The sequence below is a fragment of the Anarhichas minor genome, unplaced genomic scaffold, assembly GCF_050575085.1.
Source record: "Anarhichas minor isolate MPS153535 unplaced genomic scaffold, ASM5057508v1 ptg000058l, whole genome shotgun sequence".
Lineage (NCBI taxonomy): Eukaryota > Metazoa > Chordata > Actinopteri > Perciformes > Anarhichadidae > Anarhichas > Anarhichas minor.
The window spans coordinates 3,902,501-3,917,984 of record NW_027466504.1 but is presented as its reverse complement, the minus strand read 5'-3'; the positions used below and the strand labels follow the sequence as shown (position 1 = coordinate 3,917,984).

The following is a 15,484-nucleotide window of genomic DNA, read 5'->3' as shown; positions in this document are numbered from 1 at the left end:
ATTATATATGCTGTTTTTTTTATAGATGTTTAAGGTTGTGCTCATATTAACACCTTTATATACTTTTGGTTAGTTCAATCGACAGGAATGCATCATGTTCTATACGATCATATGTTTGTAGCGTCACTGTCCTGTAATAAAACACGTCTCTAAAAAGTTGTTTTCAGCTTTGTGACGATGCATCTTCCAGCTGACCCAAGAGGCTTTTTAAATTGTTTAGATTAGGAAGTAGGAGAATTTTCTAAAAACATAAAAGGAACACTTCACCCCTTCAGTATTCGTCACAAACTTTCAAATTCATTATCAACACATCTATAGAAACGTGGTCATCTGAAAAGTAACTAAATCCGACCGACAAATGTAGTGGAGTAAAAAGTACAATATTAGTAGAAAGTTGCATAAAATCGAAACACTAAAGTAAAGAACTAGTACCTTGAATGTACGCAAATTGGAGTGTGATGTAACTACACTCTTTACACTAAGATAAGCTAAGCTAGGCTAAGCTCAGTTAAACCAGACTAAGCTAAGATAAGCGCCTGCTAGCTCTAGCTCACACTGTATTTAGTACATCCCCATAACTATCACGTATAATCAAAATTCCAAATCAAAATGTAGCAGGGCTGCATTCCTACACATCTGAAGCCACCCACGCTCTGGTACAGTCATCTCCTCGCCCTCCCTTGAGCTCCCTCTCCTCCATCTAAACCCTGTCGCTGCCAACTGAGTCGCAATGGAAACCGTCCGTCTCTGCCAGCGGTTTCACAGTTTCACTCTGACACACTGGCAGTGAAGGAAGGACGGAGGGAAATGAAGGAAAAAAAAACTCCTGACTACAGTATAAAGACAGGAAAATGACTGTTTGAATATCGGGTATCTAATAGGGAGTAGGGCCATTGCTTTGCCTTCAGATCTGTTTTACTCCTTCTTGTCCCACTGTCAAGAGTCCAGCTCTTTAAAAGGATGAAGTGGAGATCAACTCCCCCAAAAGGTTCAGTGAGTTTTATATCTGATTGAGTACTTTATCTTGGTGTTAATAAAACCACTCAAACTTTAGCAGCATAAATTTAGCAGCGTGTACGGTGAAAATATCCCCCTATACCAAGGGAAAATATCCCCCTATACTAAGGGAAAATATCCCCCTATACTAAGGGAAAATATCCCCCTATACCAAGGGAAAATATCCCCCTATACCAAGGGAAAATATCCCCCTATACTAAGGGAAAATATCCCCCTATACCAAGGGAAAATATCCTCCTATACCAAGGGAAAATATCCCCCTATACCAAGGGAAAATATCCTCCTATATGACAAGGGAAAATATCCTCCAATAACAAGGTAAAATATCCTCCTATAACAAGGGACAATATCCTCCTATAACAAGGGAAAACCTCTCCATGCTTCTCATGACTCCATTCAACAATAACGCACACACAGAACAATCCGCGGGGACTGCCATACATCTGCAATCTGGGAAATGTAATCACAGCCCAATTAGTAAGAGGTCCGATGTGTTTAGCGTCACAGTTTAGTCGAGCACAACGGGACAGGATGTGATGTCAGAGAGGCGGGACATATTAGGCCTCGCTGGGATACAGCTGGAGGCAGAAACACTTGATGAAAGAGAGACTCCACAGCATTTAATGACGATCTCAAATCTCACGTTGAGCTCTTCCGCGAATGTCCGCCCTCTCTCCCCCAAAACTCCTCAATCACCTCCAGTCCCCGGGTGTTTGGTCTAAAGGCTGTTTTTGTCAAACGTCTTTTAAAAGAGAGTGGAAACAGAACGCCGACCGTAAGTGTTTGTGTTCTTCATTCAGAAAGCAGTGAAAGGGAAGAAGCCCTAAAGTAAACTAAAGCTTAAGTTTGCCATTTAGTCAACTGGCAGACAAATAAATCAGCAGCTTTGTTTGGGGAATTACAGAAAGGTACTTGGAATCTGATGTGAACGCAGCGGCCGATGAGACTGTTTGCGCTGCAGCAAATCACTGCACGGCAGTTTAACATGTGGGCACTGACCTGAAATTGTTTCAGAGAAAAACCTGTTTACGTTTGCTACACTGAGATGATAACAGTAGGAATCTGACAATGTGCGAACAATAAGTAGCCTCCTTAGCTATGAGGCCACAGAATGGAGTCTGTGAGTCAAAGCAAAGGAAGTGACACCAAAGATGAAACCAAAAACACTGATGACAGGATGTGTGAGGTGTTCATTTAATTAATTATCAATTTTTATTTAATTTTTTTAATATATACACCTTTTTCAAAGCCAGACACTGTAAAAACGGAACTTATCGTCAACTTTCCGACGGTCCTTGAAGGAATCGTGTGTGAGGAGCTCTTCCGTCAGCAAACATAAGCAAAGCTGAGCTTAAAACAGTGATATTTCATCAACACCACTTTATTCTCATTTAAAGTTTAGACAAAAACATTTAAGCTCTTCGGCGCAACTGGGAAGCCGTGTAAAAGTCACGTGACAGAAATGAACTGCAGGCTGCTAAACAAAGACGACAAGAGGGGCCGTAAGTAGATGTTGTAAAAATGTAAATAGTTTATTATGTATAGCGTGTGGTCCCCCCCCCTACCAATATTGGGAACACTTGTGGGCACTTGGAAAAATGTTGGATGCATAGACTCCTTAGTTTTCTGATTTTAGTATTTTCTCTAAATAACTGTTTTTTGAGTTCTTTCTACTTCTAGCCATGACTGTGCGGTTTCCATAGCGGTGCAGGACTTTACATATTGTAGTGAAAAAACACTACAAAATGCAGTTTACATCCACGTCCGTACCGACAAACTGAAACTGCTTGGGGTTCAGATGGTAAATAACCAAAGACCGTGACTATCTTAGTCTGGTTTTAGGTCAAGACAAAGTATGAGCGTTGTATTGTGACCCATTCCCAGGAATGCACTTGTACTGTTGACATCCACAAACCACTAACAGCAGCTCTCCTGCCTCCTGTCCTGCAGCGCGTTGCTACAGTGCGGTCGGGTGGCGCGATGCGTCGAGACGATGTGGGAAGTCGGACGGCCGAGATCTGGTTCCGTGGGAAAATCTGCAAATGTTTTTAACAAGGGGTCGAAGGGAGTGAGGGGAATTGCGAAAGAGCCGGTCTCAGAGAGCGTTCAATTAATTGGATCCATATTAAGATAAGGCCGCCTGGGGAGCTGCTAGACGGGTAATGAAGGAGTTTGAACTGAGCTGACGAAGATGAAGCCAAGGGGGGGGAAAAAACTAAACTAAATCCCGACGAGACATCTACTTTACTCCGTCGTAAAGTCTTATTCTTTGAGCAAATAGTTGAGAAAGTGATACTCTGGAGAGAGAAAAAAAGGCCCACACAATGCTACTCGATTAGAGAAAACAGTTCATAGTTCATGTTCCCACAATCTGACGAAAAGTTGCACAAACTTCTCCTCGTCTCTCCTGCCAGCACGAAAGAACACCACAGCTTAATAAAACAAAGAGAAAGTGCTCCCATAGGGCTTAAATGAAGGTAAAAATAAAGCCTGTAATGGGACATGGGGGTGTGAAAAGCCACGGCATTGGGCTGAATGTGGAGCGTGCATGCGTGTGTGTGTGTGTGTGGAGATCAGAGGAGGACCACCTCACCTTTCCACCGTGGCTGCAGCCTCCTCCAGCTGGTTCAGGAGGAACGGATAGAGAGCCGGAAAACGAGTGAAGAACTCTCGGCCCGTCATCCTGATGGAGAGAGACGGAGAGAATAATGAACTTATTAACAGTAAGAATAAGGATTCTCAAACAGCCCCTCTGGAAAGTACACTTTACCTTCTAAATCGTATTTTGGGACTTCCGGGGCTCCGTAGTTTATGGTAACGGTTCCATGCTTAAGTTTTAAGGCTTAAAGAAGTTTATAATAATTTAACACAATTATTTTCGCAACCATGCTACTGGCTACAGTGGGTACGGAAAGTATTCAGACCCCTTTAAATTTTTCACTCTTTGTTTCATTGCAGCCATTTGCTAAAATCAAAAAAGTTCATTTTATTTCTCATTAATGTACACTCAGCACCCCATCTTGACAGAAAAAAACTGAAATGTAGAAATTTTTGCAAATTTATTAAAAAAGAAAAACTGAAATATCACATGGTCATAAGTATCAGACCCTTTGCTGTGACACTCATATTTAACTCACATGCTGTCCATTTCTTCTGATCCTCCTTGAGATGGTTCTACTCCTTCATTGGAGTCCAGCTGTGTTTAATTAAATTGATTGGACTTGATTAGGAAAGGCACACACCTGTCTATATAAGACCTTACAGCTCACAGTGCATGTCAGAGCAAATGAGAATCATGAGGTCGAAGGAACTGCCCAAGGAGCTCAGAGACAGAATTGTGGCAAGGCACAGATCTGGCCAAGGTTACAAAAGAATTTCTGCAGCACTCAAGGTTCCTAAGAGCACAGTGGCCTCCATAATCCTTAAATGGAAGAAGTTTGGGACGACCAGAACTCTTCCTAGACCTGGCCGTCCAGCCAAACTGAGCAATCGTGGAAGAAGAGCCTTGGTGAGAGAAGTAAAGAAGAACCCAAAGATCACTGTGGCTGAGCTCCAGAGATGCAGTAGGGAGATGGGAGAAAGTTCCACAAAGTCAACTATCACTGCAGCCCTCCACCAGTCGGGGCTTTATGGCAGAGTGGCCCGACGGAAGCCTCTCCTCAGTGCAAGACATATGAAAGCCCGCATAGAGTTTGCCAAAAAACACACGAAGGACTCCCAGACTATGAGAAATAAGATTCTCTGGTCTGATGAGACCAAGATTGAACTTTTTGGCGTTAATTCTAAGCGGTATGTGTGGAGAAAACCAGGCACTGCTCATCACCTGCCCAATACAATCCCAACAGTGAAACATGGTGGTGGCAGCATCATGCTATGGGGGTGTTTTTCAGCTGCAGGGACAGGGCGACTGGTTGCAATTGAAGGAAAGATGAATGCGGCCAAGTACAGAGATATCCTGGAAGAAAACCTCTTCCAGAGTGCTCTGGACCTCAGACTGGGCCGAAGGTTCACCTTCCAACAAGACAATGACCCTAAGCACACAGCTAAAATAACAAAGGAGTGGCTTCGGAACAACTCTGTGACCATTCTTGACTGGCCCAGCCAGAGCCCTGACCTAAACCCAATTGAGCATCTCTGGAGAGACCTGAAAATGGCTGTCCACCAACGTTCACCATCCAACCTGACGGAACTGGAGAGGATCTGCAAGGAAGAATGGCAGAGGATCCCCAAATCCAGGTGTGAAAAACTTGTTGCATCATTCCCAAGAAGACTCATGGCTGTACTAGCTCAAAAGGGTGCTTCTACTCAATACTGAGCAAAGGGTCTGAATACTTATGACCATGTGATATTTCAGTTTTTCTTTTTTAATAAATTTGCAAAAATTTCTACAATTCTGTTTTTTTCTGTCACGATGGGGTGCTGAGTGTACATTAATGAGAAATAAAATTAACTTTTTTGATTTTAGCAAATGGCTGCAATGAAACAAAGAGTGAAAAATTTAAAGGGGTCTGAATACTTTCCGTACCCACTGTATGTGAGGCTCTACGCTAACATGCTCATGAAGTCAATAATGGTATGCTGTTTAGCAGGGATAATGTTTAGCATGGTCATCATTTTAGTTAGCATGCTAAGATTTGCTAATTAGCACTAAACATGGAACAGCTGAGGCTGACGGGAATGTTAATTCATTTTGTTTTCTATATTTACAGGAATCTGGTCATAAACCAAAGAAAAAGATTATTTTAAAATTTAGACCAGCTGAATGAAAAGTCACCAAAGTTACGTCGTTTCATCCTGAGGTGGATGTCTGTACAACATTTCATAACAATCCATTTCCAGACATTTTATGCAAAACCACAAAGCCTCAAGGTGGCCCTTGTCAACAGAGAGCGGAATTAATCGGGAGTACAAGCTGATTTACTTGAATTTCAGCTAAATTAAATGACTCGATAGTCGTGATTAAATTCATATGTTCCTCATAAAAGTGATGCAACGAGAAACAGCAGTGGGAGTGGATGGAGAGAGAGAGCGCACTGATCCTGATAAAGCCTGGTCTTGTGCCAAAGACGTCTCTACCTAAACAAATCCAGCCTCTCTGTTTGCTTCGCCTGCTACAGCCGGAAACGAACAGTCACAATTGTGTGTGTGTGTGAGAACATATACTGGGCCGTGTGCTACGGCCTCGCGTATTCACGCGCACGCAACAGTCAATAAAACAACAACCTTTTATATTTTTAGCGCTGGTGGTCTCGCTGCAGCAACCGCCATTCAGCCTCAGGGCCAATAAAGTTTTGGATTTAACTCTGCACCGTCTAAATCAAGTCGCTCCTGAAGGCGAGAGGTCTGGTCTGCCAAGTGCATGATCACAAGCCTGGAGAGGTCGCATAACTGCCTCAGTCGATTCTGGACTCCCTCTCCCTCTCCCCCTGGTTCAAGTTAGCAGCAAGCACTGTCATGGTATGAAAGTGAGTCGTGTGTGTAGGTTTTAAAACCCCCTTTTTTCAAACTGGATGTGACACACTTGCCTCTTGTGATATAAAGTGTGAGGAGAACTACACACACTCTCACTGCATCGAAGTTAAATCTAAATCTGGACGTTTAAGCTTCACCTTGGGCCAACTCAGGACCGTGAATACTGTGTGTGCTCCTCGCCCTCCTCCGCTCTCTCTAATGAGAGTCTCTCGGCCTGACAAGACTCTGCTGCCTGGAGGTCAAAGGTCGGAGGTTGTGTCGGAGCAGATTAGACGGAGTAAAAAGAGGTAGGGGTCACAGAGGAGGAGAGAGGAGGGGGTGTAAGTGAAAAGGCCTGGTCATGTTTGTGGGCTTGCAGCTGTGTGTGTGTGTGTGTGTACACGTGTGTGTGTGTGAGCTGCATTACTTTTGATTAGCTGTTGCACAAAGTGAGTTTTCAGAATGTATACGGAGAAGTTTATTAAATCAAATGTGGCGGAGAACAGTAGCTAAGTGCATTAACTAGTGCTTTGTGTACTAGTTTGTGTATTTGTTATTCTTCTACACCACAGTGTGTCGTACCTTTTACACCTAAACATTTATTGGACAGCTGTAGTTACTAAGATTTTACCTAAATGATTTACTAGCAGTTCCATCAGAGAGATATTTCCCCTCTAAACATCTCGGGTGGGTTTAAATCATAGACTGCATATAAGAAGTGGACGTAGTCGTCGTGACGTTACCCATTGGTTTGTGGACTGTCGTTATGAAGCCTCGAGTTCGGCAGTTTGGCCGTCGCCATCTTGACTTTTTGCAACCGGTGAACGGAAGTTACCATATTTGGAATGGGGAGGAGTGACAGAGATGCCGTATACTGTCAATCACAGTAAGCCCGCCCTAAAGCATACTCTGCTTTATGGTCTATTTGACTCTAAATGTGACCATAATTTACTAAATGAACATCATGCTGTATTGAAGAAGACTTAAAACTAGCGAATGAGACCATAAACTCATGTTTACTGAGGTAATAAATCGAGTAAAGGATCATCTTCCCATAGACTTCCATACAATCTGACGTCTTTTAGCAACCGGAGATGTCGCCCCCTGCTGGTCAGTAGAGAGAATAAAAGTTTTAAGACTCTTCCGCATCAGCTTCTCTCTTCAGAACCGGAGGTTGCCGCCTAGTTTAAATAACTGGTCAAGACCCCAAAAAAGGTAAAAATATAAAATAAAATACACAATATTTCACAAAAAGCAAAGATTAAAGAAAAGCCAGAAAACAGAATATACATTTTTGTCGCAGACCAACTGTGACAACTGGATAAAACTACGAAGCTGTATATAAAGCAGTCACAACGAGCTCTTTAACTTAAGCGGGAATTTTATCGTTATATACTTTTACTAACGTAAAAGAAGGAAAATAAGAAAGCCATGAAAAACATCTAAGTAACATTAATGTGGACAGTTATGCATGTGCACTAAGTGCAAAGTGAGGAGTGGAGGCTGGAGATAAAGCTGGAGGCTTCGGTCGGAATGCAGAGAACAATCTTCTCTCTGTCGGCTTTGTTTACGAATGCATTCATCTCAGCGACCATATCGGATCGACATCGATGTGCGGAGGAGCCCGAGCTCAAAGGGACGACGATCCACAAGCAAATAGTACGTCTGGACTCTGGAAGTAACGGTGTAAAAATACACAGCTGAAATTCCCCCAGACAGCGAGAAGTTTCGTCCTCCCAAACACACAAAATACACACACAATGCTGTAGATAAACCAGTGTGTGCGTGTGTGTGTGTGGGAGGGTGGGGGGGGGGGGGGGAGCAAGAGGCCGAGCGAACACGCAGCCAGATATCAGAGCGGACAACCTGTCACGATGCATTTTCTGCTGCGGGAAATCACAGTAAAATGGTGGTAATAACAGAAATATACTACAACCGAAAACTCTGAAAGACACAGAAGCTTTTCTCGCTCGTACACGCATATCTCTGTAATTCAGGTCGATACGATGAGGTTTACTGCAATGACAAAAGACAAATAATGACTCAAAATATATATGAAAAAAAAAAAAAACTAGAATCATAAAGACAGTAAAATGCAACTTGGAGTTTAAATTCTAATTTTCTATTTGTCATTAATCACAGCACATAAATCCTGCCGCATACATATAAAAATAACCCCACACAAGTAACCGACAGCTATACAAAGGCAGAGACAGCGGACTAAAAACAAGTGAAAACAGTCGAGATAAACAGGAGCAGCCTTGGCTTGGTTAAGAGTATTCAGGGGCCAATTGAAATACAGCGAAGGGAACCAGACGGAGCTTCCTGGAACAAGGCACCAGCCCTGTGAAACTTTACCCTGCGGGTTAACAAATCACCTCTGGGCTCAACGTAGACCTCAGTACAACTACAGAACATGCACATTGTTGTTCATGTTTGTTTTGATGTGCTGTGAATCACTCCATCGGTTCTAACAGGGGCTAGCAACGTATCAATCATAGAAACCTTTTGTATACTATGGTTTCATGGTGTACACAGGCGGCAACCTCCGGTTCCGAAAAGTGAAGCCAATGCTGAAGTGCCTTAAACCTGCATTCTTTCTAACAGCCATCAGAGGGCAGCTTAGTATTAGCATATCATGCAGCATGTCATATCGGAGTTAAATCTAAATATCGTTGTGGTCAACCTACAAAGTCATAATTATGGTTTGGAAGCTTGGATATTTCTGAAATCTGGTAGAAGATACCCCACTGTCTACATGCTAACAGCTCAGCGAGGCTCTACTGCACAGCAGTGCTATCAGCTAAAGGCTAACGCAATGCTAACATGCTGATGTTGAGGAGATGGAATGTTTACCATGTTCCCCATCTTGGTTTAGCGTGTTAGCATGGCAAACATTATAGGTGAGGCTGTTCAATGTCAGCGGTTTTGCAGGTATTTGGTATTTCAATATGTCACCACATGTGGAACAGACATTTCTTTGAGTGTCTAGAAACAATTTTTGTGCAAATAAAGAATAGAAAAAATAAATAAATAGAAAACGGAGCCAATACACTTTGTGATACCACCAAATAAAACATACATTTTGGGGAGAAAAACGTGTATGCTGCAGCATCCAATTAATCTTTTATTTTTTTTTTATAAACCTATGGAACCTGTTGCAGCATTAGTGCTTAGCTCCACCTATCCCACATATAAGTTGGATGCAACAAGTCATAAAGCACTTGTGGAAAGAACACTTGGTATCATTTTCATTACGGAGCTCTGGAGATACTTGGGAGGGTTGTTTGACAGGGTGCTGAGAGAATGTTAGAATTTAAGACTTTTTTCCAGAAACCTCAACAACAATCCGTAACTTTTCTAGACAATCCTTGACAGCAAAGCAGTCAAACAACTGATAACCTTCCAACTAAAACTGAGACAGTGTAACCGCGGAGCGGATTCCTTCATTTGGACAACTCCACCTCATTTTGACCGAGCGGTTTCATCCTTCTCCACCGAAACGAGAGCCGACGGCTCCTCAAACGAAATGATAATCGACATGACAGGCAGATCATTTGGGACATGTGGGTTAGTGGATTTGGGATTTGTATGTTTCTGGTAAATCTCAACACTTTTGCCCTGAAACTGCATTTTACCACCTGTGTTGCTGCCGATTGTGACTGTGGAATTTAAGGTGAAATTTCACCCCCAAAATTTAAAAAAAACGCACGGCCGACGAAGAGGGAGTCCGGTTTATCAGCCTTAATGTCCGTCTACAACAATGACGAACTGACTGAGATTTAGTGTCTACTGATTATCCATCAGCAGATTTAGTTTAGTTGAATTATCATCACCTCGACTTTTGACTGACACCTTTTCGTGCCGAATGGTCTGAATGCTGTTACAACAATATTCCCAAACTGTGCAACAAAGTACATTTTTGTACCCCAGACAATAATGTAAGAAACAAATATACATTTCCAGCCCTCATGAGACCAGACATGTAGCTTTCTGCATGTAGTTGTCCTTTTACACACACTTGTACAGCACTTTTCTAGTCTTCCGACCAGTCAAAGCACTTTAACACTACATGTCGACATTCACACACCGATGGCAGGAGCTACCATGCAAGGTGCCACCTTCCCATCAGCACTAACATTCACACACCGTAGGCACAGCTGCAGGACTAGCGGTGACGGGGATCAAACCACCGATCCTCTGATTGAGGGACGACCCTGCTCTACCACTGAGCCACAGTCGCCCAATACAATACAGCACCCATGGGTCACAGGTGTTTTTATAATGAGTGAGAAGTTTGTTTTTTATTTTTCCACGTAAAAGTGCCCTTTCCTTCGTTCTTTCCCTCCAGAGTTCTCTCCTTACTGCTGGATCAGCAGCAGTGGAGCCCTACATCTGCATAAGGAGTGATCAGCGGTGGGTTCGAGAGGAGAGTGACCGGTGTTTTAGCCGGAGGGATGTAACGACAGTGACCCCCGCTGGTGTAAAACAACCACTGTCGTACACGTGCTTCTTTTACTTTGGCTTTAAGTCCTCTGAATTGTTTGCTTTCTTGGTCATTTTGCTGAGGGGTGATGTACTGCAGAGAAATGTGATGTTCTAATGCCAGACTGGCGGGAAAAAAACTCAGAATGTCGAAGGTTTTTGATCCAAAATCACGGCATGGATTTGTCTGCGGTGTTCCTTAAAGTCTTGGTGTCTTGATGTGAAATGTTTGAGGGTTTTTTGATTACCGTATTTTCCGCACTATAAGGCGCACTTAAAAGCCTTTAATTTTCTCAAAAAACGACAGTGCGCCTTGTAATCCGGAGCGCCTTATATATGGATCAATTGGTTCCGTAATTCCGGGTGGATTAACTAAAGAACTCCAGCCGCTAGATATTGGTGTCAACAGGCCGTTCAAAGCTAGACTGCGAGCTGCGTGGGAGCAGTGGATGACAGAAGGCGAACACACGTTCACCAAGACGGGGAGACAGCGCCGAGCGATTTATGCCACTATTTGCCAATGGTTCGTGGATGCCTGGGCTGATATATCAGTCTCAACTGTGGTCCGAGCTTTCACGAAGGCAGGAATAATCACTGAACTGCCAGGCAATAGCAGCGACACTGACTCGGATAATGACGAGAGGGAGCCGGGCATGTTGGATGCCGTACTCGCCGTTTGACTGTAGTAGCTTCTATTCTATGCGCCTTATAATCCGGTGCGCCCTATATATAAAAACAGTTCTAAAATAGGCCATTCATTGAAGGTGCGCCTTATAATCCGGTGCGCTTTATAGTGCGGAAAATACGGTATTTTCTTTTATCAATTCTCTAGTGGTAAAAAAAACCAACTCCAAAATTGCTTATTAACAACTTATGAGACGAAAGTGAGTATATACTTCTAAAATGTTCTAAGGCCTTTTATACTTTCACAACTTATTTTAATTAATTCAAATTAAATATTTAAAGAAAAAAAATAATAATCAAAATTTTAATTTTCAAAACAAAGTCGTTTTCGCTCGTTGCTGAGAACTTTTTTTGAACTAATAATTGTGACTTTTGGACCTTTTTTGCACACATGATAACCACCGACTTGCACTTTCCATTCAACTGTAAGCATCTCATTCCGCCCTGACGCACATGAGAGCAAACCGTTATTACTGGAGCAGCTTAAGAGAGAGGGAGAAGCAGCAGACCTGTTCTTTTTCGAGTGCTCGTCCTTCCCCTTCTTCACCCCGAAGATCCTCGTGATCAGAGTGCTGAAGAGAAGAGTGGAGGAGTTCCTCACCTGGGAAACAAAAACAGAAGACCGTGAGAGAGCGTATCTGTTTCGTCTCTGTGGTCAAACCCTCATCGATATAAATGCGGTGTGCGTGTCAATCAGTCAGACAACAATAAAAAGGTAGAAAACTTCCAAACTCACGGCCCAAACAGGAGAGGTGAAGCCCAGCACGGCAGCCTGCATTCCATCCGAGACGAAGGGAATGACGTTTTCCCCCAGACGAGTGTCCCTGTACAGAGCCCGGAGGATGTTCAGAGCGTGGACCTGCGGCGACGCACAACGGGAAACATGGAACCATTCGGCAGGGTCACATTAAGAGCTCACCACAGCGGCAACATACACGTGAAATGCTCTCCCAGGTGAGATGTGACTAGGTGTGGGACTCGTGCGTGGTCAAACCTGAGGGACGGTGGAGCTGTCCGTGGTCCCGCTGGCAGAGGGCTCGGCCAAAGCGATCAGCTCTCTCATGGTCATTTTCAGCAGACTGCAACTGGACGACTTGGGCTCGGAGGAGAGCAGAGCCTGAGGAGATAAAAACAAGAAAACAACAACACAGCAGACTTAAAAGTAGGTTCAATAGAAAGTCACAACACGTAAACATGTCGGAGATACTAACATCACTATTGTGGATTTAGATTTTTGTTAAAAGAGTAGTGCATCAGAAAGATTATCATTCCAGGCCTTCTTCTTCCTGGTCCAAAAACCCGGTGCCTATGTTACCCACAATGCATCTCGACCGCTGACCATTACATGGTAGATTCTTGTGATTCTTTTTTCTTCTTTTCTTTATGTCCAAACTTGTAGGCTCAAGCCACAACCCGCCGCTGCCTCAAAAACGATGTCATTTTCGGCAGCGGTTGAGGCCGAGATGGTTTTGTTCTTGGATGGTTTCCCGTTCTTGTTGTTTTCCCACCTTTTCAACAACAGCAGAAGCTTTCTGCAGCAATTACTGGATTCCACCCCGGTATTCATATTGTGAGATATTGCACAGTTCCTCATTGTGGAACATAAATATATGTCCTGATGGTATTATGTCGTCATCCTGTTAAGTTCAGATGTAGCGGAAAAAGGTTTCGTTTTTGCAAGCAAATGCAAAAAGACACAAAAAATGACACCGTTTCATTAAACTCAATATAATAATGCAATGTTATTTAATATATCCTAAATAAAAGTCAGTATGCAGTTTGAACAAATAGAAGCTACTGTGTATCGCCTTACCCACTGTCAACAGCCATTACAATATACTGTACGGCAGTGTTTAAAAACGACAAACCATCACGACCCAAATCTCAACAGGCCTACAGAGTAAACCAACATTCCTGACCATCTTTAATGCCATTTCCACACCACCTTATATTAGAGCGGCAAAGTCCCGCCTCTTCATATGTCCCCCATGTGACCATATTTTGGTAAAAATATGTACGGTAGTCTAGTATCGCAGCGTCAGATACTAGACTTAAGCCACTTTTTGTCCGTGTAGTCTTCCTAATCACATATTCTCACCGTCTCATACTTCGGCGGTTTTACGACGAAATGCGACTTTGTTGACGTGAAAAATCACCTTTTAAATTGACAAAACATCAGATGTGTAATTTATGGCACAATTCAAACAAGATCAAATAATTATTCGTCTCTCACCCTCGACTGCCCGACATGTTTTTTACCGAAATAAGGTCCCTCGGTTGTCCACCAGAAGGGGAGGGACTTTGAACATTCCGGCTCCCCCATGTGGCTCACAAGTGAATTGCAGATAGAAATGTGATATAAAAGACTGTGGAAGAAATGTGTCAGGCTATCCTAAAATAATCTACTGCGAGCCACAGTCCACTTCAGCAAATCAGTTGAATCATCTACTTTTTGTCTACGTTTTGTCGTAAACTTGTAGCAGCAAACCTCGAAACTGAATGATGCCCATCACTGCACACAGCGGTATCATATCACATGAAGACGCAGCTATAGGTTTGCCTCTACCGACGGCTTCACTGAGTGACATCATGCGTACACGCTAGGAGTGGGGGGGGGGGGGGGGTCGGGAACGTGGGAGCGGGGAGGTGACGGCAATTGGCTGCTGCGTGAGGAAGGAGGTATCTTACTGTGGGAGCTGATGGGAGCCAGCTGTGTGTCTGGCCTGGGTTCTGGTTAGGAGTACGGCCTGGGAGGGATGGAGGAGGCACAGCCTGGCTCTTATGAACTCTTGGGGGGGGGATGGAGTAAGATTGACAGGAAGAGGAGGGCCCGCCTGGTTCCTGTGAAGTCTGTCCCAGGTTGATGCAGACCAGCATGAGGGCGAGCGCGGGAGTCAGCCTTCCCGGATCTGACTCTTGTCTTTCTGTGTGAAAGAATGCAGCCATGCAGCTCTGCCAAGGTGTCGCCTTCTGCTCCTCCCCAGGCCTCCCTCCGCTCTCCCCCGTCTCCTTCACCATCATCTTAAATCCTGCGTACGCGTTCTCTTTGTCACGTTCCTACATGTTCACCTTTAGCTGTAGCGCTATTTAACATTCGGGAGAAACTATTTTCAAAAAATGAAGAATCGAGTTCTGGCTGAATTCAGCCGGGCACACAAAAAAACGCGTCTGTGAGGTCAGCGGTGCAGCGGTGCGCCTCCCACCCGAGACCACAAGAAAGAGCGGCCCCCACTCTGAAATCACCGCTGTGATAACAACATGAACTCTGTCATGTCTAGTTTTAATATCAGTAATCAAGAGGAAGTGGGGAGGCGAGCTGCGGCCGCATAACAGACTCTGAGTCAGTCAAGTGTTGAGAGTTTAGTCAAAGATTACAACACGCTGTTAGAGGTGTGCGGGACCGGTGACTACGAGGGGTCGACCAAAGGACAGTGTGTGTGTGTGTGTGTTATGATTGTCTATGCGAGTGTGTCAGTGAGAAAAAAAAAAGACAGATGGATTAAGAAACTACATGTTCTTCCAGCATGAGTGCTCCAGTGGCATGCCAAGAACTGCTGATTGCACTACTTTGGAGTAAACAGGAACCCAAAACATCCCACACACAAGAGTTCTGTTACTAAACGTCTGAGAGCGGTTCAACATTCATTCACTAACCCTAACCGTGTCCATGCACATTCAATATCACAACCTTTATTGTGACCCGGTTTAACCTCGACCATCACATGGGTCGAGAGTGGATTAGAATTTGTATTTTTGCCAAATTTTCCAGATTTCAGATTTCTTAAATTTTCCATCTTTTAGCTTCCTTCTTCATCGTTTTTTTTATTCTATTCTTTATCTTAGGTCC

At 43.6% G+C, this 15,484-nt stretch overlaps 1 protein-coding gene across 6 annotated transcripts in view; it reads right to left on the bottom strand.

Moving 5' to 3' along the window:
• thada (THADA armadillo repeat containing) overlaps positions 1-15,484 on the bottom strand; it is a 97,545-nt gene that overhangs the window by 54,446 nt on the left and 27,615 nt on the right. For all 6 annotated transcript variants that reach the window (XR_012947529.1, XR_012947530.1, XR_012947531.1 and 3 more), the window contains exons 24-27: positions 12,632-12,754; positions 12,374-12,496; positions 12,147-12,238; positions 3,611-3,700 (exon numbers count right to left, since the gene is read on the bottom strand). Coding sequence is in view for 3 of the 6 variants with exons in the window: in XM_076076818.1 (XP_075932933.1) it covers positions 3,611-3,700; positions 12,147-12,238; positions 12,374-12,496; positions 12,632-12,754 (428 nt within the window). In the remaining 3 variants the exon portion in view is untranslated. The remainder of the gene's footprint in view (positions 1-3,610; positions 3,701-12,146; positions 12,239-12,373; positions 12,497-12,631; positions 12,755-15,484) is intronic.